Source organism: Sinohyriopsis cumingii, chromosome 6 (genome assembly GCF_028554795.1).
Source record: "Sinohyriopsis cumingii isolate HCF-2022 chromosome 6, ASM2855479v2, whole genome shotgun sequence".
NCBI lineage: Eukaryota > Metazoa > Mollusca > Bivalvia > Unionida > Unionidae > Sinohyriopsis > Sinohyriopsis cumingii.
This window is the reverse complement of record NC_142966.1, coordinates 39,558,767-39,582,518: the sequence shown is the minus strand read 5'-3', so window position 1 is coordinate 39,582,518 and position 23,752 is coordinate 39,558,767. Positions and strand designations below refer to the sequence as shown.

At 36.6% G+C, this 23,752-nt stretch overlaps 1 protein-coding gene across 6 annotated transcripts in view; it reads right to left on the bottom strand.

Moving 5' to 3' along the window:
* The window catches only part of LOC149796753 (UPF0462 protein C4orf33 homolog), a 56,068-nt gene extending 33,351 nt beyond the window's left edge, over window positions 1-22,717 (bottom strand). Inside the window, exons 1-4 of one of the 6 annotated variants that reach the window (XM_089961404.1) lie at window positions 22,653-22,717; window positions 19,009-19,052; window positions 7,948-8,135; window positions 26-83 (exon numbers count right to left, since the gene is read on the bottom strand). In XM_089961404.1, the coding sequence (XP_089817530.1) occupies window positions 26-83; window positions 7,948-8,135; window positions 19,009-19,031 (269 nt within the window). In that variant the 5' untranslated portion in view covers window positions 19,032-19,052; window positions 22,653-22,717. Of the gene's footprint in view, window positions 1-25; window positions 84-7,947; window positions 8,136-19,008; window positions 19,053-22,374; window positions 22,452-22,511; window positions 22,623-22,652 lie in introns of those variants that run through there. The other 5 variants (XM_089961407.1, XM_089961408.1, XM_089961403.1 and 2 more) reach the window with 5 other exon arrangements.
* Between the last annotated feature and the right edge of the window lie 1,035 nt (window positions 22,718-23,752).

The following is a 23,752-nucleotide window of genomic DNA, read 5'->3' as shown; positions in this document are numbered from 1 at the left end:
ACACACACACACACACAAAACTTACGGGCAAAACTCCAGTTCCAAGTATTTACCGTCATCTGCTAGGAAAAACGCTTCCACGACTGAAACAATGGAGAAACAAATATCGAAAGAAAATATTTCTGAAATATGCAAACTTTAGCTAATGGCAAAATGCATGTACATAAATGGATAAATAGAACTAGACTGAGAGATGACAAATAGAAATATTAACTATCGATGTTGCTAACCTCCTCACAAAACAGCTGCTGGAACATACACATCGCTACCAACATCCACTCTCGTTCACTCCAGATGCTCTTTTCGACCGCTCTATGATGCTAATGTATGGGTGGAGAGTCAAATATTGCAACAACATTCCAGGTGTCCTTATTGTAAAGGACCAAGATCACTGATTGATATATTCATTTCCTTGAAGACATACATACATACATACATACATACATACATACATACATACATACATACATGCATGCATGCATGCATGCATACATACATATTGAATAGAATGTTTCATTTACTGACCGATGAATTTTCAGCCTATCTAACTGCAGTCAGTATTCAATTACTCGAAAGATTTACTTCAAGATGTACACAAGTAGTCAACACACAGGTATAATATGATAGCTAAAGATATTTCAAAAATACTTGATCACAAAAGTACAAAATAAAAATATTCCTTTTTATGCATTACTTGTATTTTTTGGAACAAGTAACCCGATTCTATGGTACCAAATATGAATACGGTGACGCCTTAATTACCTGGCCACTTTGTGAGATCTTTGTTGTTTACCGATCCGAAAAACGTATGATTTTCACGCTTGTTATCTCATAGTCTGGTTCCCTGCTTAGTATGCTCCCCGCGTTGCACTCCGCCATACTAGTATAGTATAGTATGTTGTTGTGTTTAACGCCATTTTTCAGCACAAGATCCCGGGAAAACCCCGGAAAGAACCACCGACCCACGAGAAGCTACTGGCAAGATTTCTCACATACCCACATTGGCCGAACCCGAGACTCGAACCCACGCAGACAGAGGTGAGATGGCAGTAATAGGTAACGGTGAGCGCTTTAGACCACTCGGGGCCCCTGAGATTTCGTACCGATCTGTTTAAGGATTAGTGTCAAATCATGTACAAGTCATTGTACTCTTTTGCGTCTGTTTTAAAACGATAAAAATCACTTATTTCCTCTTCGACATTATTAAATATGACTTACTTTTCACTTCATTCTCCTGCCAAATTGATTCGCGCATTGTAATTGTATTAGCCTCCACAAAAATGGACATGTGCATTAGAGACCAGTCTCAAAGAAGTGCAATAATGGCTTGATTTGACAGCACGTCAGTTATGATAAGGAATTATTCACACTCCTCATCAAACGTACGTGCGTGTGTGTGTGCGTTGAAATACATAAGGTAGCTTTTGACACAACTCGAAGATTCAAGAAACAATACTCAAACAAAGAAACAAATTATCTTGATTTTGCATCTCTGTAAAGTGTGATTATTTTTTCGCTTGTGCGATGAGATCCTAATACTGCAGCTAAAACAAAAAGCACACACACATACACACACACACAATGACATGAAAGACATAAAAGAGAGTAGCAGAGAGTACACACTCTTAATAAACTCTTCTCTCCCAAAATGAAAACAAAAGCAAACAACAACAAAACAGATTGGTTTACCCTGAATAAAGAGAGGTACTGCCGCCAGAATACGAACGTATTCACAGAAGCACCACACTAACATATGTTGCAGTCGTACCAACATCTCCTACGTTAATGACGATGCCAGCTAAACATATCTTAAGACAGGTGTTTCCCCGTTTGATAATGAAATGGGAATTCGTCTTTAAAGTAAAGGGATTTTACTTATCCGTTGTTTGTATCGTCGTCTACATCTGCTCTGGCTGCTGCTGCTGCGGTCAAAAATGTGGCATTTAACAAGAAAACTGTGCAAGACAATATGAATTTACAAAGTGTGCTGGTTTTGTCCAGCAAGAACTGGCATGATTTTGTCCATTGACAATACCTCATAGGCAAGTGGTGCGAAATTCAAGTTGGTACGACTTTACGACAACCGGTGGAGACAAATTCCAGTATGAAAGAAGTGTTGAACAATAAACATTTCAGTTCCACTGTATAAATTGTCTCCCTCGAAAAGTTCACAGTCATAACTACGATGTCCAAAGATGTCTCCAAAGAAAAGTAAAACGGGTTATCCCTGCTCGTTTATCTATCTATGATGTCTTGTCTGTATCTACCAAAGCAAAAGTCTCGATGCACAACGTACCTAAAATGATCGGTATGGTTTATGAATAGTATTTGAATGTCTTGAATGAAACGTTTCCTTTCACCAATACACAGAAATTGCGATTAGGATGACATGTTCATGTTTTTCGTCAAATAACAAAATGACAATTCCAGTCAGCTAAAGGAATAAAGTGTTTGTTCAACGAGGAGGATTTATTTTCATGTTCGTCGACAGAAGTCGCTGATCCCTTCTTAGGATGAATAACTGCATCTTTTTTTAGGAGACGAGTTGAGGTGAAAATAAAAAGATCGTTCTGGAAAGACATCACAACGGTGCTCCTGGATCTTATGGAAGTACAAAAATTAACTTTTTTATAAACGGCCGATGGAACTCTACTATTGGTACTAGAAACGAATACCTCGTATACCCACTAATCCTAATCTCAAAGAGATGTCACACTTACAATAAAAGCTGTAATCGTAGATCGAATTGATCTCGCAGAAAATAAAAACTCATAGTGGTATGGACAACTATTGCAATGTCTTCAGCAGTTTCAACAGAAAGCCTTAGGTGATACAGCTAACCTACTCTGAGAGGCTTCGTGAATGACATGAGAACTGACGAAAGAAAAGCTGCAGCTCCAAAGACGATGATAGACATGGCGTAGGGAATAGAAGAAAAAAAGACGAGTTGGAAGAGTTTCAAACCCCACCGGCTCAAGCACCGTTTCCCCGAGGTGTGGAAATCCTGTTGACACATTTACCTTTCCTTTTCCCCACAGTAAGAAACCCTGGTGACACATTTACCTATTCCGAGGCAAGAAGAAATGAAAGCTTTAGTAATAAAATGTGACGTGGGCACACTCTTTAACAGAACTTGAAAAGAAAGAGGTCAAGAAAAAAGCGAGAAAAATCATAACATTTTTGGAAACTTCCATTATTATTCCTATCGCTCGTCGAACACGCCACGAACTATGAGCAACGAACATTGATAACGTACTGAACAGCAAGAATGCAGACACTCTTTTAGCCAGCATTTACAAAAATTCGGCAAGTTCTGGAGGAAGTCAAACATTGTATCGTGTAGCCAAAACCAAACTCAAAAGTAGATATCCACAAGATATACGACTATGGATATAAAAACAATCAACGTGCACGTTACCCAAACCCATTCAATAGATTTCTCGTCAAAGTCAAACCAAAGCAGCAAGTATCGATCATCAGTGGCAAACTAATTTTGCAGATTCTTTCATTTCGTACAGTCGGAGTTACAAATATTTCTCTTTTCTCATTAATGTGTTTTCCGAATCAGCTTGTGTGGTTCTTTTGATATGAAAACAAAGTTCGGAGTTGGTGCGTGCTTTAAGAATCGTCTTGATACAAAGTAATTGACATCCCCTGCCACGGCAAATGGACCAAGTCTCTAAATTTCTCAACCAAGCCTCTCCAAAACAACTTTAAAACACAACACATTGCGACGTCAGGCGAAAGGTTACAAACAATCGTACCTTCGTAGTATCAGATGTCACACCTCAAAACGATCTGGCCATGATTGATTGATTTTTTGGAATGTAAGAAATAAAAAAGAAGTAACTCTTAAGCGTATGTGATTGCTTTGAATTCTGAAAAATAAACACTTTTGACAAAGATAATTTAACAAATTCTTTCCGGGGTTTTCCCGGGTTCTTCTTCCACCATTAATACTGGCAGCCATGTATAGCCTATCGTGTGCTGAAAAATGGCGTTAACCCTAAAACAACAACAACTACAGAAACGGTAGGTGTATTGTGGAGAACATGTTTCTAAACCTCAAATTGTATTTTGTGTTATATCTTTCTGGTACGTTGTGTTATTGGAGAAGTGATAGAAAACTTCAGTTTCGAACAAGCAGATAAAGAAATGTGGACTATTTTACTCAGCAGTTTTATTGACTAATTGGCAATATACCGAGAGCAACAACAGCCACGCCAACTCCAGTCACAACTCTACCAGTCACATCAACACTTTGTTTGTTTCGTAAAAGCCAGGAACATTTTCATTCGAGTGATCTCGTATTTGTTGGCTGAGTATTTCTACGACTAAAGTGCTTTAATCTGCAACAATATTCAAAACCGTGCCGGATGAAAGATTGCTGCCGAAGAAAATGCCCGATGAACTTCGTGATCCAATCGCATGGCTTGAAGTACCTTTGTCATGAAACAACCTAATGTGTTGTTGAACACATTCAGAGAACTGCCACTAGGTAAAGTGAACGTCACTAGATAATATCAAAGACAACTGATTAGTCGTCGTTCGATCGTTCTTGTCTCCCAGGAGTTACTCAATATCAAAGGATCTCACTCGATATTTGCACTGAATTAGCAAAAAAGTAATGTTTTCTTTCAGGTCCGTGTACAAAATATGAGGGATACTTTTCTGTACGTTCTTGCCAAATGTAAATAGAGAGGTGCTCTCTCTAGTCTTGCCATTTCAAGATACACGAGCCAGAATACGAGCCGAAGTCTAAGTGAGACGTTCGACTGCTTGCAGTGTATACATCACGTCCTGGACCAAATGAAAGAACTGCAGCTGCATCCGAACAGGAGAGTTATTAAGGGGGGGGGGGGCATTAATTTCAAAATGGCTAAACATTTGGTAATATCAATGATGGGGTGATGAAACAGAAACAGCAAACAAGGCGTGGGAGGAGGAAAAGAGTATGCAACTAAAAGTGGGGATCCATGTTAAACTGTGACGAGAAGATCAACAGCAGCAACATGAGGAACCCGAGCCCCCCATCCCAAGTGAGAAGAGATTGGGACAGGTGTGAGGAGTGCGGAAAATGATCTTGGATATCGACAACATCTACAATCCAGAATAACCAACTGTCCATGAAACAGGGATAATATTCATTCATTGCCAAAACTCTTTTTTTAATTATATTTTCTTATTTTAGTCCTTTGTCTTTCACAACTAAAGCTTAAAACACATCCCCCATCGTTATTTCTTGTTGGATGTGATAGTGTATAGAGGTGTATGTTTATGTGGAGGTGTGAATACTCGTTCATCTCCTTACACTTCACTTTAGGATTGTTTGTATGTAACTGCAAGTGTGAAATGTCATTTCGTATACTTTAGGTGCTACTTTTCCTTTTACTTTACATCTATTTTTATAATGCGTTGTGGTGAGAAATATAATGTGTTGATCAACAGCTGAGAATGTTGGTCAGTAGAAGTGAGAACTGGTCTGTCAAGAACCATTTTGGTCAGTAATTGTAGGTGCTATTCAGAAGGTTTAGGTATTAATCAGAACGTGCGAATGCTGGTCAGTACGTGTGGGTATTGATCAGTAAATGTAGTTCCAGCGTTACATTTCCGCTTGTCCCTTACCATCCCATCACGTTATGCCTAGGGACATTGTTAAAATGTCATTTTCCCTTATCCCCAGAGAGAACCATCATGTTAAGACTATGGACATTGTTAAAATGTCATTTTCCCTTATCCCCAAAGAGAACCATCATGTTATGCCTATGGACATTGTTAAAATGTCATTTTCCCTTATCCCCAGAGAGAACCATCATGTTAAGACTATGCACACATTTAACATTACCTTCTCAATTATCCCCAGAAAGGCATAAAATGCTCCACCTATTGACTAATGTTAAATCCCCATGTCCCCAGCCATTCCCATGTCATCATGACGGCTGTAATGGTAATTCCCATTGTCCCCTGACAGACCCTCATGTACCCTGATCGCCCCCCTCTCCAACTGTTACGGCATGAACTGCATGAAGAAACTGTATGCTTATGTACCACCCAATAAACTCTTTGACTTTTGAGGAAATGCAGTTGATATAACAAATTTTCACTGTTTTAAGGATTTTACATTCGTTACCTTTATCTTTTATATACATTTCACAGAATGTGAGCATCTTCATAATTGTTTTAGTTTTTCTTCCCTTTATGTTTATATTTTTTGGAAAGTTTATTTTCCCAAACATTCTGTGCAACCGATTTTTACGTTGTATAAATTTGTTACGTTGGCAGCGTTTTCGCTGCCTTTGTGCTGAATCGCTGTAAAACCTAGATACATACATACATAAATACATACAAACATATAGACAGACAGACAGAGACATATAAATACACATGCATCCATACAGACAGACACGACATACATACATATATACATACATACATACAGACAGAGACAGAGACATATAAACACACATGCATCCATACAGACATACATACATATATACATACACATACGCACACACACACACACACACATACTGAAGCATAATGACACTGACCCACTTGGGCTGTAACAATCGCCGATTGCAACCTACGTTTGCTTTGAGCGCTCCTTAATGAGGTATGTCGTAGAAAGTCTTTCCCAGAAATAACCCGTCTTAATGACGTATGAGTTCTTTACCTTCTACGTATGCTACCAGCCCATACATATCTCTAGGTAGATTTGACTAAATCTCGGTCGCGGTAGAGTAGATGCTTTGATTCTGTATTTCCTGCGAGGCCAAGGTCCGAAGTTTATTTTACAAAGTAAAATATAAATTGCATAACCTTTTCAAGTTTATAACTGAAACACATCAAGAATCTATTAATAAATTAATCTTTCAGCGGGTACATTTGTCATATTTATCTACTTCTTGACGCTGTCTCTGAATGATGGTCTAGTTCTATGGTCATGGTTTTCCACTTGAAGCTAAATATGTCCAGTTTAATCAATGTCAGCAAAATGCCATGAAATCTGCTATCAAAATCACCAACATGTATAATTTTCTTTGCGTTTAATACAAGAAACACAAACAAACTAAAATTGTATTGAATTCGACAAGGAATTCACTACGCTAATAGAATGCAAAATATTCTAACCGTCAGGAAATTATACCTGAATAAAACCGCTCAAAATGGACTCTAGCTAAGTTATAATTAGTATTCTTCAGTGTCCATTGCTTCATTCAAAAATATATATTTCATACAGCAAAGCAATTTTCAAAATTAAAATGTCTGTGAAACGATAATTTACAACCGCAGTTTCGAAATTTCAAGTACTTGTAATGCCTACATACTTCTTAAATGGATGCCAAATGTCAAATCGTTGTTATTTGCGGAACATCAATACAGACATCACCTTGAATTAAAAAAAAAGAACAAAAAAAACGCACCATTCTGTCAATCACTAATCGGTCTATGACATCAAGTCACCAGCCTATTGGACGGTTGTAAATGCATAAATTTGGTTTGGTTTGGTGTTTTATGGCAGAGCAAAACAAATCGGTTATTCAGTTTCGAGGCAATAGGAGTCAAGATTCTTGCCCAAGAGCATATCCTGGTTGGCTCATCAAGATAGAGCTAGAGTTTTTCAATACTGAAAAGGATTACTCAGATTTGGGTGGTAATTAAATAAACAAGCGAGCAGGTGAACGTTATATCGAGTGCGATAAATCTTGAGAAATCAGTTATTTACGATCAAAATGGGGACACTGAAGTCCTAGCCGATCTCGACTAATTCTTCTGATCTTATTCAGTCCTACTTCTCCAAATCCATCTGATCTCATTTAATCAATATTGATCTCTTCAACTGATCCCTGTTACCCCCACTCAGTATCGATTTTCTAAAGTTTGACTGATTTGGAACGGTCCTGCCATCCATGGTTTCACTTTGTTAGAGCCAAAAATACCACTAACCTTCATAATCCCAGAGCTGCGGGAAAGGTTTTCCAGGGGTGCCGCCTGGATTTGGCGGGTCATTAAAAAAAGGGGCACTAATGGAGAGCTGAACATCATGTTCGTCTGCACGCTGCAGGATGAGTTGGATTGGTGCGTGCCCAGTGTCCTGATTGTCCCAGGTCCTCGTTATAGTGTACAACAGTTTGCTGTCAATGAAATGAAGAAGAAAAAAACATTTGCGAAATTCTGTCATATATATCCAACCCCAATCCTAGGATACTCACTAGATGTATAAGTATTAAAACTTAACGTAATATTCTTACAACAAGATTATAGAGATACATTTATTTTTAAATTAAAATAAATAAGTTAAATATCTGATTTACCATCAATGTAGAGGTATGTGAAAATTGTTGGGCTACTTCAATGCTACTCCACGAAAAAAATCTACCATCTCAAGTGCGATATCTAAATGTTGCTGTGCCACGTTCACACTACCGCGTGAAAAAAACAGTACCATATTGTGAAATGAATTAGTTCACACACTGAACTACTAAACAGCTTTGATAAGCACACATACCAGCGGTATGTTTATAGTCATGGACCAACTTTCCAGTTTCTCTCGTTTCACAACTGGTGAAAGTGTCTAGAGTCACCGACAACTCTTGCACACGTTGTAGAAAATTCAACAAGGTTGTCTCTCCTGATATATTGTGTTTAATATTTATAAGACTCAATTCAGTTCCCATAGTAAATCTATGCAAACACCATGATATTAAAAATTCAATAACTTTAAGTTTCATACCTATATTTATCAGCATAGATGCATCCAGGATGACAGCTTCTTTGCAGAGAAAAGGATATTAGCCGCGGAATTTTCACGACCTACATGTGTTTGAAACATGTTCTTTCAATTCCGCAACATAGCGTCAGGTGTTAATTTCAGTAATGGGTGTTCCAAACTCAAGACTATTAAAGGACTGAAATTCCACGAATAAAACAATGTCTCTATTTTTATCGCTGGTCAATATGAGACTTTTTATAATTTTTAAAAGATTATACATATAACATTTTGTTAGGCGCTAAATAGCCTAACGGTGCTGATGCGCCGTTAACATACAACCAATCAATCAATCTCTATTTTTTTTTCAGTTACAATTAGGTTAAGCTCTCTAAAAATTACTTTTACTAAAATCTAACTTTCATTATCAACCAATCCTGGCCAGCTAAACCCATATATATTTTATATATATTACAAGACTGGCTCCCATTTTTCCATACAATTAGTACTGTGTTCTCAAGACAGATTTTCATCTTTTGTAATTTTTCACAATATATACAATTTCTTCTAACATCCGCAATATGCAAAGCATGATCGCAACGTGCAAACATGGTCTAAAGATGTAGTCCATGCAAAAAAGGATTTAAAAAAATAATAACATAAAGTTATATCGAGATAAACCCAACAGTCTTATGAAAGGCAAAACAAAAAGAACATTACTTTAGCATAAAAGCTACAATCTCATTATCCTGAGATAACGTATTTGTTGGATAAAATTACGGTCGAAGCCATCAATGCTACAAAATAACATTAAATAGAATACACGTGTTGATTTGTCGATCTGAAGCATCACAAACATATCCCGCAATGTTTCGGAAAGATGCATGTCGACAGATTGTACTCAGCGACCATAGCACTGAGATAACCGGCAATAATTCTGATGGACACAGAACACAATTAACTTTATTATATATTCTCTACATTTGTTTCTCAGTACTGAACTTTCCACTATGTGACAATCAATACAAATCATATGTTAATCTAAAATACCTTCAAAGATGACTTCACGGTGAAATCTTGTATCATGTTCACCGGCATTTCTTTGAGAGGCTGGGCTGTAAACAAACCAACGTGCAATGGAACACAGATTTCACTTCCGGATTATCACCAAGACCTTATTATTCACTGTACACTGTCGCCTAAACACACACACAGACAACCACACCATAATATCATATTCTAAAGAATAAACAATTACATTTAAATCCATAATAAGAATGCCTAATCGAACTCTTGTATCACTACCAAAAGGAGACAGGAGAAAACGCACTTAAAGTAGACTGGGACTACATCCGTGGGTACTGAACCCGAACTATTAATTGTGATCTGATTCCTACCAGGCCAATTTTTTATGGCCAATTTCAGTCAAACTTTTACATTTGCATGCCACACCTATTTCATTTTTATACATGGAGTCTTTTTTTAATTTCCTTGCAAACAAAACATGTGACAGTTGTCAGAAAGTGTGTAGTGCTAGTGTTCCAAAGGATGCAAGTTTTGGTCCAAGTGATCTTGAGAAACCAACACTAAATTTGCTATAGCTTCCTTAATTGTAGGAATTTTTCAATGCGGTAAAAACCTGATTGCGATACAAGATGAGGCCTCTCTGAAAATTTTAAAAACACTGATATATTAAATTTTAATGGAAATTTAAATAAATATTAAAATTTTGAAAATTAATTTTATTGAAAAATTACATTTTCAGACAAGTTTCACTATTACAAACTGACAAGTTTTAGATAGCAAAGTTGACTAACAAATGGTATTTAAAACAAATGGTAGTTTGGATATGAACAACTGATAACATTTTTCCCATGAGTAGTGAAGCAAAATAGCTCACATTGATTTTTGCAGCAAATTGCAATAATGCCTGTCCAGGTAAATAAAGGTGTACACACTAAAGAAACAAAGTAATGTGCTATGTTCCACATTTATTGTGTTAGGTACTTAGGCAGTTGTTCGTATAAATAATAGCGCACGCAAATTTATAGTTTTTATGGGTACTGAATGGGAACTATTAAATGTGATATGATTCCTGATGGCAAGATGGTCAAGGCATTAATGCCTGGGGAGGGGATGGGGGGTCAAGTACGTAGCTGGAGTTGATAAATATACAATTCTGTATTCACCTAAATTTACAGTACAGTGGACTTTGATTAACAAGAATAAGAACAGTAATTAAGACACGTTTATTATTATCCTGAAAATACAGTTGCTCACTAATATCAATAAACTGTGGGAAGAAACTACATGAGGCACAAAGAAAAGAAACTATGCAGAATTGAAATAATACTTAACTGAGGGATCTGCCAACACACTATGTAAGCAATCTGGAAAAGGGTTTCCATACAGAAAGGTCTATGTAAGTAACGTGGATGATTGGTGGTATGCAAACATTATCGACATGCCGCAACGTGAAAATATACAAGGCTGGGCATAAATATAACTTGAGAAAGATACATGAACTCCTAAAATAAGCTTACTCTGAAAAAATGAAGCGAAGGCAGAAGAATACATAAACATCCTTTCAGATGAATCTTTAAAGAAAGACAGCCTGAAAAGATACAGTCTGCTGAGTTCTACAACAGGAAAGTGTCTATCTGCTGCAAAGGAAAAGACTGAGTACTTTTCAACTTACTCAGACAAAAAAACAGCATATGTAGTGGAAAGGTTTAACAGAACCCTAAAGACGGCAATGTGGACATATTTTATTAGAAATAGAACCAAAACATGGGCTGACATTTAATCAAAGGTATTTTGAGGTGTATAATGACGCTCATCAACAGACTTGACTCCATCTGAAGTGACCAAAGGAAAACATATCAAAAGTACGGACAATGTATTCAGTCACCTGACAACTTATGCTTTATCACTCCCAATTAATAAACTAGAGAATGAGTCAGAAATAAAATCAATATTTGCCAATGCGTACCGTCCTAACCTTACCAAGCAAATATTAGAAATCAGGTAAATAAGCAAATAATATTGTCAGAATTGAATATGCAGTGTTGCATCTATGGGGGAGGTCGATATATTCTGAACATTTCACCATAACACTGAACATATCACCTATATCTGTTGTGTAATTTCCCAACTGTATGTTGTTTTAAGCCTATGATGGGCAACTGTTTACCTCGCGGTTACTATTCGGTTTAATGCAGTGTCTGCCCTCACTGCAGTTACTTCCCTAGGGTTCACCTCCTGATCATCTCTAGTTTTGATTCCTGCGACCAAATTTCTGAAGCTTTGTAGAAGATTTTGTTTTGTAAATCTCTCCACAAAGAAGTTGTGTTTGTGTGAGGTAATTGATATCTAATAGATATTTCCTTCAATTTAACATCCTTGTTTAACATCTTAACATCAACATACTGTCCTTCAAAACTATTAGCAAGATTACAGTATCATCAACATTTGTTGGGACTTATGCATCTACCACATCTTCATCTTCATACGCAGAGTTTTCAATTTGTTTCAGTTAAAAATCTTCACCACATTTAGTCACTTGTCGGTGATTTAAATAGGAAAAGATTTGGGGTTCATGGGCAACAAAATATATTCACCAGCCCCAAACAATAGAAATGTAGAAACAGGAATTGAAGATATAAATTAAAAATGGACAAGAATTTATGAAAACAAATGCAATCTTCAAAAATGCAACGACTGCTAAAATTTCCAAACCACTGTCTGATGATGTAATGTATAGTGTGACATCATGGTTAAGAGATTTCTTAGGATCAACAACTTGAATAGATTACAAATTGAAATGAATGATGACTACACTATATCGTACAGAATTAGACACTTAGAATTAGATACTTCTCTGGATTTTATCATTCATGCATGAGTTGACTCCATCTCCGCTATGTACTGGTTAGCTAATATCCAGACATTTGGATTTCAACAAACAGAAAGCAATGGAAGAAAATGTTAAAAGGAATACTTGACGAATAAATAGCAAAGGTTATGACACAGCTCAGTTTTTATCGATATATAAATAACATTTGCAAAAGATGGTTGAAAATCTGCACTGCTTGCTTTGTTATCTATGAATTGCTCCTTTAATCACACTTGATGCAGGAGTATCTGTTTGCCATGCATGCGGAACTAGATTAGATATAATCGTTCAATATCTCAACAACGATGAATTAAACTATCTTGCAACCCGCTTCTATTGACCATTTAATATGTACCGCAAGGCATTATATAATGTCTTAACCTGTTGTCGCCTGCTATAATGTATATTAGAGTGGACAAATTGTCTCTCGTGATTATGTTCATATAAATGATAAGACGTACATAGAATAATGCAACCTCTGTCTACATGACCTTCCTTGATACAATCGGGTTTTACAAAGTGACGCCATTAAGGTCAAATTATTTTCAACAATGCATCTTTTCTTTTGTCTCAGTGCTTTAAAAATTCTTCTTTAAACCATTTGTGACATCCTACAGTTCTCACCATTGTAGTACCTCTGTCTAATATAATCATTATAGTGATCGTTGTTTTCAAGTCTCCATTTTTCAAAACTCTTGGTTTTATTCTGGTTTCTAAACTCCATTTCTTTATATGTGCTCTACTGTACACATTATAGCATGGATTCTGTTAACCTCTGTCAGTTAAATCTTTCTCCTCACTTTAAACATATTTTCCAGTTCATCTCTTTTATCAAATCAATTACATTTAAATGTATTTTTCTGTCTGATAAGTAACATCGTAAGTCATCTTGCAGTTTGCCATAAAACACTAACATCGTGCTGAGTAAACATACCAACATTCCTTGTCAAATAAATTGAAAGTAGAGAACACAAAAATAAAAACACATTGTAAGCAAAGAAACTGAAAAAGGAAATATAAAAAAGATAAGGAACCACGTCGAGATTAACTTAAAAGTCAACAATAAAAAAAAAACTTGCACATGAATTGAAAACAAAAAGTCTTAAAAAAAGTCACAAGATTCTAAAATCACATTGGGTGAAAGAAACGAAAACAACAAAACACGGACAACAGCATACTGGTGCAAAATAGGTTGGAAGTAACAACAAATAATAAATCAAAGCACATCCGTGTGAAAGAACCAGTCAGCATATAGGGCAGGACTATATGAAGTAAATCCAATATCAGAAATTGGTTGGCAATGTAGACTTCCATCGTGAGTTTACGTGGGCTAACGTTTTCAGGGTACAAATAACTAGATGCCATGTGCCTTCGACACAACCTTTATTGTGTTGTTTCTTCGGAAGAAATCGCTGAAGGTGACACTTTCTTAGCACAATAAATATGTAAGAAAAGGAAACGCATGAACTCTGTGTAATATGCAACACTTTAATCTGCTCTCACAGTTGCAAACAGAACCTGTTATAGATGTCAAAACGTTCACCACAAAAATGGAGACTGGAATAAATTGCAAAGTTAATCACTGTATCTAAATAAAAGTCAATTCACAATCGACAAATTGATAGCCCACGGACTTGTATCTGGCAACATTTTTCACATTTTAATCACAAATGTATAATCGAGTATAAAGAGTTAACTTTTCTCTCAAGAGAAATAACGAGATGTGAAGCAAAACAACGAAATAAAAACAAACTAGCAAATAGCTCCGTTATTAACACGCTTTGCTATGCAACAGTATGCTTTGCTCTGTTGGAAAAATCGTGCTTTTGGAAAAGCTATTGAATTTAACAACTGGCCCACCATTAGCAATGGATATTGATGAAGTTTTTAATCTAATCATTCCAGTTTCTTTTAACCAGTCCACGAAAAACTACACAATACCTGAACCTTTTACCACACAATTTGCATACATTAAATTAACAACTTTAAGAGACAAACCTGGTTGTCCATAACAACGGCAGAAGGTAAGAGAGATGTATTATCACATACCCATTCCCTGTAAAAGAACTTTACTTTTCAAATCCACTTCATAACAAAAAACGGAAAACTATCTATTTTGATGCAGATAATATTTTTTGGGACAATACAATATTTTAGCTGAAACCAAATAAGCTGCATTACTACACGAACAAGACGAATATTTTAACACCTGATGGTTATCACAAACTCGTTATATACCTGAATAAAGTCAAATAGAGACAGTGTTGATGTTGAATGTTAGGAATATCTCAAAAATTAAAATTACTACGAGTGCCTACTAAAAGAGACAAGGAAGCGATAGAAACAAAAAAGGACGTTTGGAGAAAAAAACTAAACTAATGCCGGGGTGTATATTACTTAATAATTTTCGCATCATACCGAGTCATGAATATCATAACGGTATTGAAATAAATACTCTGAGGAAAACAATCACTCTTTGCAAACTGATAAATTAATCTTTTGAAACATGTTATCAATATTAAAAGACATGAAGGTTGCTGAAACTTTTTAGGTTCCAGCATCACCTCAAAAATCGAATCAAACTAATGGATTTAACTATGTGCCGTCACGTCTTGCAGACTAATGGATTTAACTATGTGCCGTCACGTCTTGCAAACTAATGGATTTAACTATGTGCCGTCACGTCTTGCAAATAAATGGTGTACACAACAGATGATTCTCCAAAATGTCATCCAAATAAAAAAAAAAAAAAACGTCGGGTTTATATACTGTTACACGCACACGGGTATTTACTTGACCGAGCGATTGTCAAACCCTGGCGCGATTCTCGCTAGAAGTCATAAGTTTCCCCGACTTTCCAAAGACTTCCATACAACCTCAGTTGTAAATCAGAAAGCCCGACGTGTCCATTCTATACCTAAATTTTCCTCTAATTAATGCAAGACCACAGATAAACCAAACTGCCAACTATCTATCAACCGTACATCTGCGTGTTTTGGCTTCATTATGTTTCCGTACCACCAACCGTTCACGCCTTAGAACATATATGAGTACTCCCTAACAATGGGAACTATTTTAACTCCGCCACCTTAGGCCAGTCAATGATGCTTTCCAGGCACATTTCGCCGATGTAACTGCACCATATTCGCCCACATGGCGACATAAACGGTGTCTGTCAAGTCCCTTTTTATTTATGCCCTTGTGTAATTTACCGGTTTAATACCGTAAGTACTGTCCTTGCAGTCACGCTACCAATGTATACCACTAGATTTTAATATGTACTATTTTACGACAGGGACATTCATTCGGTTTTGGTCGGAATTCACTACTAGTGAACCGGGACATCATGGAAACACACTAACACTTCACTCCGTGACGTCTGCTCCTATTCATTAGCTCATTAGTTCGGGCCAGGAATATTTCCATGGCGCCGAATTCCAATAATCAAACAAGTAATCACACAAATCTAAGAACTGCTTAAAACGGGGCACTACAACCAAGTGCACATACTCTAAATTTACTACAATACAATTACAATACAATGTATGTGAACTTACATACAGAACCTAAATCTGATATAAGGAATAAACATATAATATCCATATATTCAGGTTACTTAATCGTAACCGAACTGATCATGTTACAATTAGACACGAACATATTATATCTATCTGTTCAAGTTACTTAATCGTAACCGATCTGATCATGTTACAATTAGACACGAACATATTATATCCATCTGTTCAAATTACTTAATCGTAACCGATCTGATCATGTTACAATTAGACACGAACATATTATATCCATCTGTTCAAGTTACTTAATCGTAACCGATCTGATCATGTTACAGTTAGACACGAACATATTATATCCATCTGTTCAAGTTACTTAATCGTAACCGATCTGATCATGTTACAACTAGACACGAACATATTATATCCATCCGTTCAAGTTACTTAATCGCAACCGATCTGATCATGTTACAACTAGACACGAACATTACTACAAAATACCAGAGGAAAACGGAAGAGTTCAATTAAAACATAAGAGAACACCTGGACACTTACATGAAAGATTGAAAGAAAAAGGTCTGATGAATCGGTATTTGGTGTTTTTCCTACATGCAACTACTCAAATGATGATGACAGAAGTACTTCAAATGATCATAATGCAAGGAAGAAACTTAAGGAAAAAAACACAAATGTAACAACTTAATAATTTCTACCAACCATCCAATAGTCAAGTAAAGTACAAACACATTTTCACTGCACCTCTGATGGGTGTTAGAATGTTTACAGCCTACAATTGTACTTTTTGTGAAAGGCTTAGTCGGTTTTCTATCAAATGCTTCTTTTTCAGCACAATATACAATAAAGTTGTCTAAACAAATCATAACAAGAAGGAGGCAATACAGCACGGATGTAAATACCACAATCCAACCCATCAGTGCATTGCATAATCCTGGCAGCATTAAACGAGAACAAACTTTGCAAGTTTATATACCAAAGAACAGCCCAAATATCGTGGTTGTGCCCTGTACTCTATTCACCTCATCTTAGGAGATGTTAATAATGCAGTAGTACACGATCTGGGTAGAATGCTTGTGAACGACATTACAACTTCATACGGAAGTAATGATTTTTCGAAATTAAAAGACAAAAAACATTTTCAGGACATTCAAAGATTTGTGGTTATCTATTTGAGACAAAATCAGATTCAACCACACATCAGGAATTAAAAATATAGAAAGCTGAGATCTAAAGCTGTTAATAGAAAATACTGGTACAGAAGCTGTGCAGTTTGTTGCATGTCTATCAAGCAAGGTAACTACCAACGTTTTCAAACGTATCAACAGTTTACGATATCGACAAGACTCTGAAATTAGTAACACAAGTGTTACTAAATTGTACACGGACTTTCTTTGTATCAAGCTAGATTTGAGCTGTGTATATTACAACAGAATACACAGTAGTGATCTCAAATTAGTCAACGTACGTTAAGGAATCTACTTTCATATCAATAGAAACGAAACGGATGATGATCACAAAGTGTATATTTATTTTGTGCCCGATTGTTAACACTGAAAACAATCAGGTCAAATCAAGTCTCTTTTATGCGTGTATACATGTATTTAATAGAACCTCGTCACATGGTTTGTACTAAATCTGACAAGAGACTGAATACAACAACTTCTTCTATCGTTTGTCTAATTTTCCTGTGGGAAAAGTCTCAGGATAGAAAGCGGTTGTTAAATGATGCAAATGTTATATTGATAGATTCAAATGATAAACTGGGCAAGAGTTACTGGCTGATATGTATCAAAGTATAAATACTTAGTTTCTAATTGATGATTGTCACAACACTGAAGACGTGAAAAAGGAAGCAACTATACAAATCAGACTAGCTTTCATTGGTAGACATTTTGAATATTATTTTGGGTGATCGTCAAAAGGTACAACAATTTAATCAAAGATTTCAACAACAAAAATAGACAACATATTTATTCGTTATGGTAAGTATAAAACACGCACCAGTGGTATGTAAAGGAAATCAAATTTGTTCCTCTTTTTCGCATGCCAAACAAGAGTTCTTGGTAATTCGAGAAAATTCAGACTGTAATGAAGCACGACAAACTGGAAAATCTCACGGCATGAGACGAGAGACAGCCTTGCCCTTGGTCAGCCTTTCCGCATGGTAAACAAAAGTTGCGGGTGATTCTGGAAACTTTTACCAATTGTAAAAATACAAACAGGAAAATCAGTCGATACATACACAACACATACCACCGGCATGTGTACTAATCAATGATATTTAAATAGTTTAATAAACAAGCTCCCTACACGGTGTTGTAGTTTTTGTTCTGTAACATCGAGGTGGCCTTGCAGTGTTCACGTACCTCTTAATCGGGCGCCTCGAGTGGCCGAGTGGTCTAAAGCGCTAACCGTCATCTCACCTCTCTCTGCGTGGGTTCGAGTCTCAGGTTCGGCCAATGTGGGTACGTGAGAAAGCTTGCCTGTAGCTTCTCGTTGGTCAGTGGTTCTTTCCGGGGTTTTCCTGGGTTCTTCCTCCACCATTTATATTGGCCGCCATGTACAGCCTATCTTGTGCTGAAAAATGGCACTAAGCCCTATAACAACAACAACAACTATTTTACAATTAGTATGTGCCCCTGGGCCAGATTTAGTGTCTACTACTGTCTACTACCAAGTCACCGCTACACCTGTCTCCTTTAGTCGCCTCGTACGACGAACAGAGGAGATCGGGCCTTTACAACATCCCAAGCCAGCCGCATGCCAAGTGCATGGGCCATTTGAATGAACTTACGGGATTTACGTCATTGACCTTCGTAAAATATATAAAGGCAGCGTTCTTGCCGCGACAAAAAGTAGTATGGCGTATTTACCTCCCGTCCTCTTCATTCCACATTTTATCCTTTAAAAGCTGAAACTGAAAGAAAACTTTTTATGTGACAAGAAACTGAAAGATGTAAATTAACCTAAGGTAGTATGTTAGCAGCTCTCAAAGCTAATACTTGTTATTGAGAAAATCTCTTTACAATAACCACCTGCACACAAAGGTTACTAACAGTAAGTCCTAAATATGTTTAATTTAATGTTTAATTTAAAGTTTATTTTTAAATAAAGCTTAGCTTGACCGATGTTTGTAACGAATCGATTAAAACCCTGCGTTTCTAGAATACATCTCAGCATGCCACTTGTTATTGAGAAAATCTCTTTACAATAACCACCTGCACACAAAGGTTACTAACAGTAAGTCCTAAATATGTTTAATTTAATGTTTAATTTAAAGTTTATTTTTAAATAAAGCTTAGCTTGACCGATGTTTGTAACGAATCGATTAAAACCCTGCGTTTCTAGAATACATCTCAGCATGCCACCCGGTAAGCCTGAAAGAAGTCTTACAGTTTTACTATATATAAACTTACTGCTAATATCGTCTCGTCAACAGTTCGAGAAGAGTTGGTTGCTTGGCATCGAACGGTACTCAGGAAATGGGAGCTAAATGAATTTTTAAGAAGTTCCGCCTGCTTTGATAATAAAAGAAAAGACGAAATCGGACCAACGGCTAATGCGCATAATGATGAGAAAGGCTTTGTTTATTACTGTGGACGAACTGGTATTAAGCTTGAGACTGGTATTATGCTGACTGGTATTATGCTTGAGACTGGTATTATGCTTGAGACTGGAATTATGCTTGAGACTGGTATTATGCTTCAGACATAGGTATTATGCTTCAGACTGGGTATTATGCTTCATACTGGTATTACGCTTGAGACTGGTATTATCTTTCAGACTGGTATTATGCTTGAGACTGGTATTATGCTTCATACTGGTATTACGCTTGAGACTAGTATTATCCTTCACACTGGTATTATGCTTCAAACTGGTGGCCATTATTCTAATTTGATACTTCGAAAATAAATAAAACAAAATAAACATACAACGCGAATCCCTTGAAGGGACAGACGCTCCACGGTCCGAAAAGAATCACTGAACGTTTCTTCTTTATGACTGGTGAGCACTGAATCCGTTTCTGATATGTATATACAATAACAAGGGGTTTAAATAATGTCCGCTTTGGCCGCGATATTGGATGTCAGATCGACACCGTTTTCGTGTAGGATCAATTAGATATTATTAGAAACTCTTTTAGTTAAAAGCGCATGTCAGTGTAGCTATCACAAAAGTTTCCATAAGCCATCGTGGCAGCCATTTAAGACCCATTAGATAGCATAAGAAGTCATCCATTCAGGTGGATGAGCGATTACAAGATTTTCCAAGACGGTCATCATGGTGACCATGTTGTATGTCGAATTTGCGACCAACATGACATTACAAGAAGTTTTATTGTGGAAAGCCATATCAATATGACCATCCATCTAGGAGAAAAAGCGATAATTCGATTCTCAAGATGGCCACCATTACGTGTATTTGACCTGTTAGCCATCGTAAGAAGTCTTATGCAAGAAACCCTATATCGATATGAATTTCCATCAGCAGGAGCAGCGGTAAAAAGATTTTCAAGATGGCTGCCATTTTAGACAGCTTTTATGAGCGAAAATGTCGAGAGCCCCTTCGTATCGTAAACACATAAAGGACACGGGTCAGCTGGAAAACATGCTAACAAGAACCACTGATAGAGGTCAAGGGGTGATAGTTGTATACTAGTATCTAGGGACGTCCAGTTTGACTGGGTAAACTTTCTTAATCTAGCGATGCATTAATACGTGTTTTTATTTTTTTAAAGCAAACTCTAGGCTTATGACTGATTCCTTATATCCATTTCTCAGCACAGGAATATATACCTAACCAGGGCCGGATCAGGTCAATTGTTGGGGATGGGTTACAAAATTTCCAAAGATCCTGATTTTCCAAGAAAGGGCACCAAAGCAAATGTATATGTGTCTATTTACCCAAAGTGCGCATAATATTTAAAAAAAAAAAAAAAACCTGCGCAAGAATAAATGATGATCAAATTCCAAGTGACAAATTATTGTGCTTTTGTGTGTGCATGTACTTTCTTTTTAGACGCTGGACCCCTGACCACCCCACCCTGGTCCGACCCTGCTAATTAAGAATATTGGTTTGTTTGCTTATGTGTATTTCAGTTGTTGTTTGAGGGTTGGGGGTGTTTGTTTTTTAATTGAAAGTGGGCGAAGTAAATTTACAAAATACATTTATTTCCTGGGGTTAAGGCTGGTGACTTAGTACATATGTTCTCGTATGGCAATGTTAACGTAACATTTTGCTCTATACAGTGACATTAGGTAAGGTACATCACCCTGACTTGAACATGAACTGGTACGTGAATTTAGTTATTGGTACATAATTGGTTTATCTGTTTGCGACTCTAAATAGTACATCCGTATCCAAAATACTATGGAATAACAAACAAACAACCGAACGCAACCCCAGTCTCACCCCTTTTCGGGCAAGGGCCAGAAGAAAAGACATCTACTTAAAATCACCGTCCCAAATAAATATCACCCAAACTTGGTACCGGTCACCAGTCCTAACTTCATACAATACCGTCAAAAGACTCCCCTCTCTCTCTCTCTCTCTCTCTCTCTCTCTCGTGTGTGTGTGTGTGTGTGTGTGTAAGTCCATGTGCTTTTAACATTTCAATGTTAACTGTGTATGTACAGCACACTCGAAGTAAAGAAAAGACCCTTGAAAATGTTCACAATGCGGACATAGATACAACAGTCATTTTCTTATCTAACACCGTTTTTATATGCTTTACAGACGAACACGTTGCACTGTGCGTCTATCATCAAAAGTATTATTTATAGCTTTAAATAGAGTATAATGATATTCCCCTACCCCACCCCGATCCATTAGTGCTAATTAAGAATATTGGCTTGTTTGCGTTTGTGGTTTTTATGTGGGTTTTTTATTATTGAAAGTGAGCGAAGTAAATTTACAAAGTACATCTAGATTCTTGGGTCAAAATTGGTGACTTAGTACATATGTTCTCGTATGGCAATGTTTACGTAACATTTTACTCTTATACCGTGACATTAGGTAAGATACATCACCCTGACTTGAACATGAACTGGTACGTGACTTTAGTTATTGGTGCATAATTGGTTATCTGTTTGCGGCTCTAAGTAGTACATCCCTACCCAAAATACTACGGAGTAAACAAACAACCGAACGCATCCCCAACCTCACCCCCTTTTCGGGCCAGGGTCAGAATAAAAGACATCAACTTAAAATCATTATGCCAAATAAAATATCACCCAAACCTTGGTACCGGTCACCAGTCCTAACGTCACGCCATACCGTCTGAAGAATCTCTCTCTCTCTCTCTCTCTCTCTCTTTGTATGCGGAAATATATATGACAGTCATTTTCTTCTCTAACACCGTGTGTTTATGCCTTACCGAAAAACATGTTGCATTGTGCATCTATGATCAAAAGTACTGTTTATAGCTTTGAAGAGAGCATAATGATATTTGCTTATAACATTATAATAGTCCTCAGAAGAATGCCAAGGCAACAACAAATACGCGGTGTTTTCTTACCTTTGGTCGCAACACGCCCTCAAAAGCGACGTTCGATTAAAATGTTCTACATATCCACGGAAAAAGTCATATCAAAATGCAGCGCGAAGATTCACAAATCGATAGCTCAAAATAATTATATCGGACAAAAAATTTAAATATGAAAGTTCCATACATTTCAATTTTTCGACCATGAAAAAACAAAAAATGTACGAGTCTTGCAATATTTTGTTTATGGTCTTATTGTACGCCAGAAATATGCTTCCGGAGTTATATTTCAGCTAAAAGTTTTTGTAACAGACAGTTTTATCAAAAAAATTCAGTAAACCGTCATGTTACGTTTTAAGAATAGAGCTATAGTAACTAGCATTCATGAATGTGGACAGAGAGGAAACTGTAAGTACATATTAACGGAATTAAGACAAAATTGCACAGGTTCCGACCAAGTTTAATAATGATCTAGATCGAGCACAGTGGTATTATCCAATCGCGGATACACGTCTTTTGACTAAAATACACTCAAATACACCTTGTTGAATATAATATGGACATGGAACACAATTAATTTTACTATATGTTGTCTACATTTGTTTCTCAGTACTGACCTTTCCACTGTGTGACAATCAGTACAAGTCATATGTTAATCTAAAATACCTTCAAAGATGACTTCACGGTGAAATTCTTGTCAAGGGTTGACCTGCATTTTTTTTGAGAGGCTGGACTGTCAACAGAGCATCATGTAAACAGAACACAGATTTCACTTCCGGATCATCACCAAAGCCTTATTACTCACTGTGCGCTTTCGCCGAAATACACACGGAACACCACACCCTGAGCTCATGTTATCAAGAATAAACAATTACCTTTAAATCCCTACAAAAAATGCATAAATATAACTCTTCTATCACCACCAAAATGAGAGAGGAAAAAAGTTCTAAAAACAGACCTGACTACATTCGTGGGTACTGAACCAGAAGTACTAATTGTGACCTGATTCCATATATATATATATATATATATATATATATATATATATATATATATATATATATATATATATGTGTGTGTGTGTGTGTGTGTGTGTGTGTGTGTGTGTGTGTTTTAAAAAATAAAGATGCAAT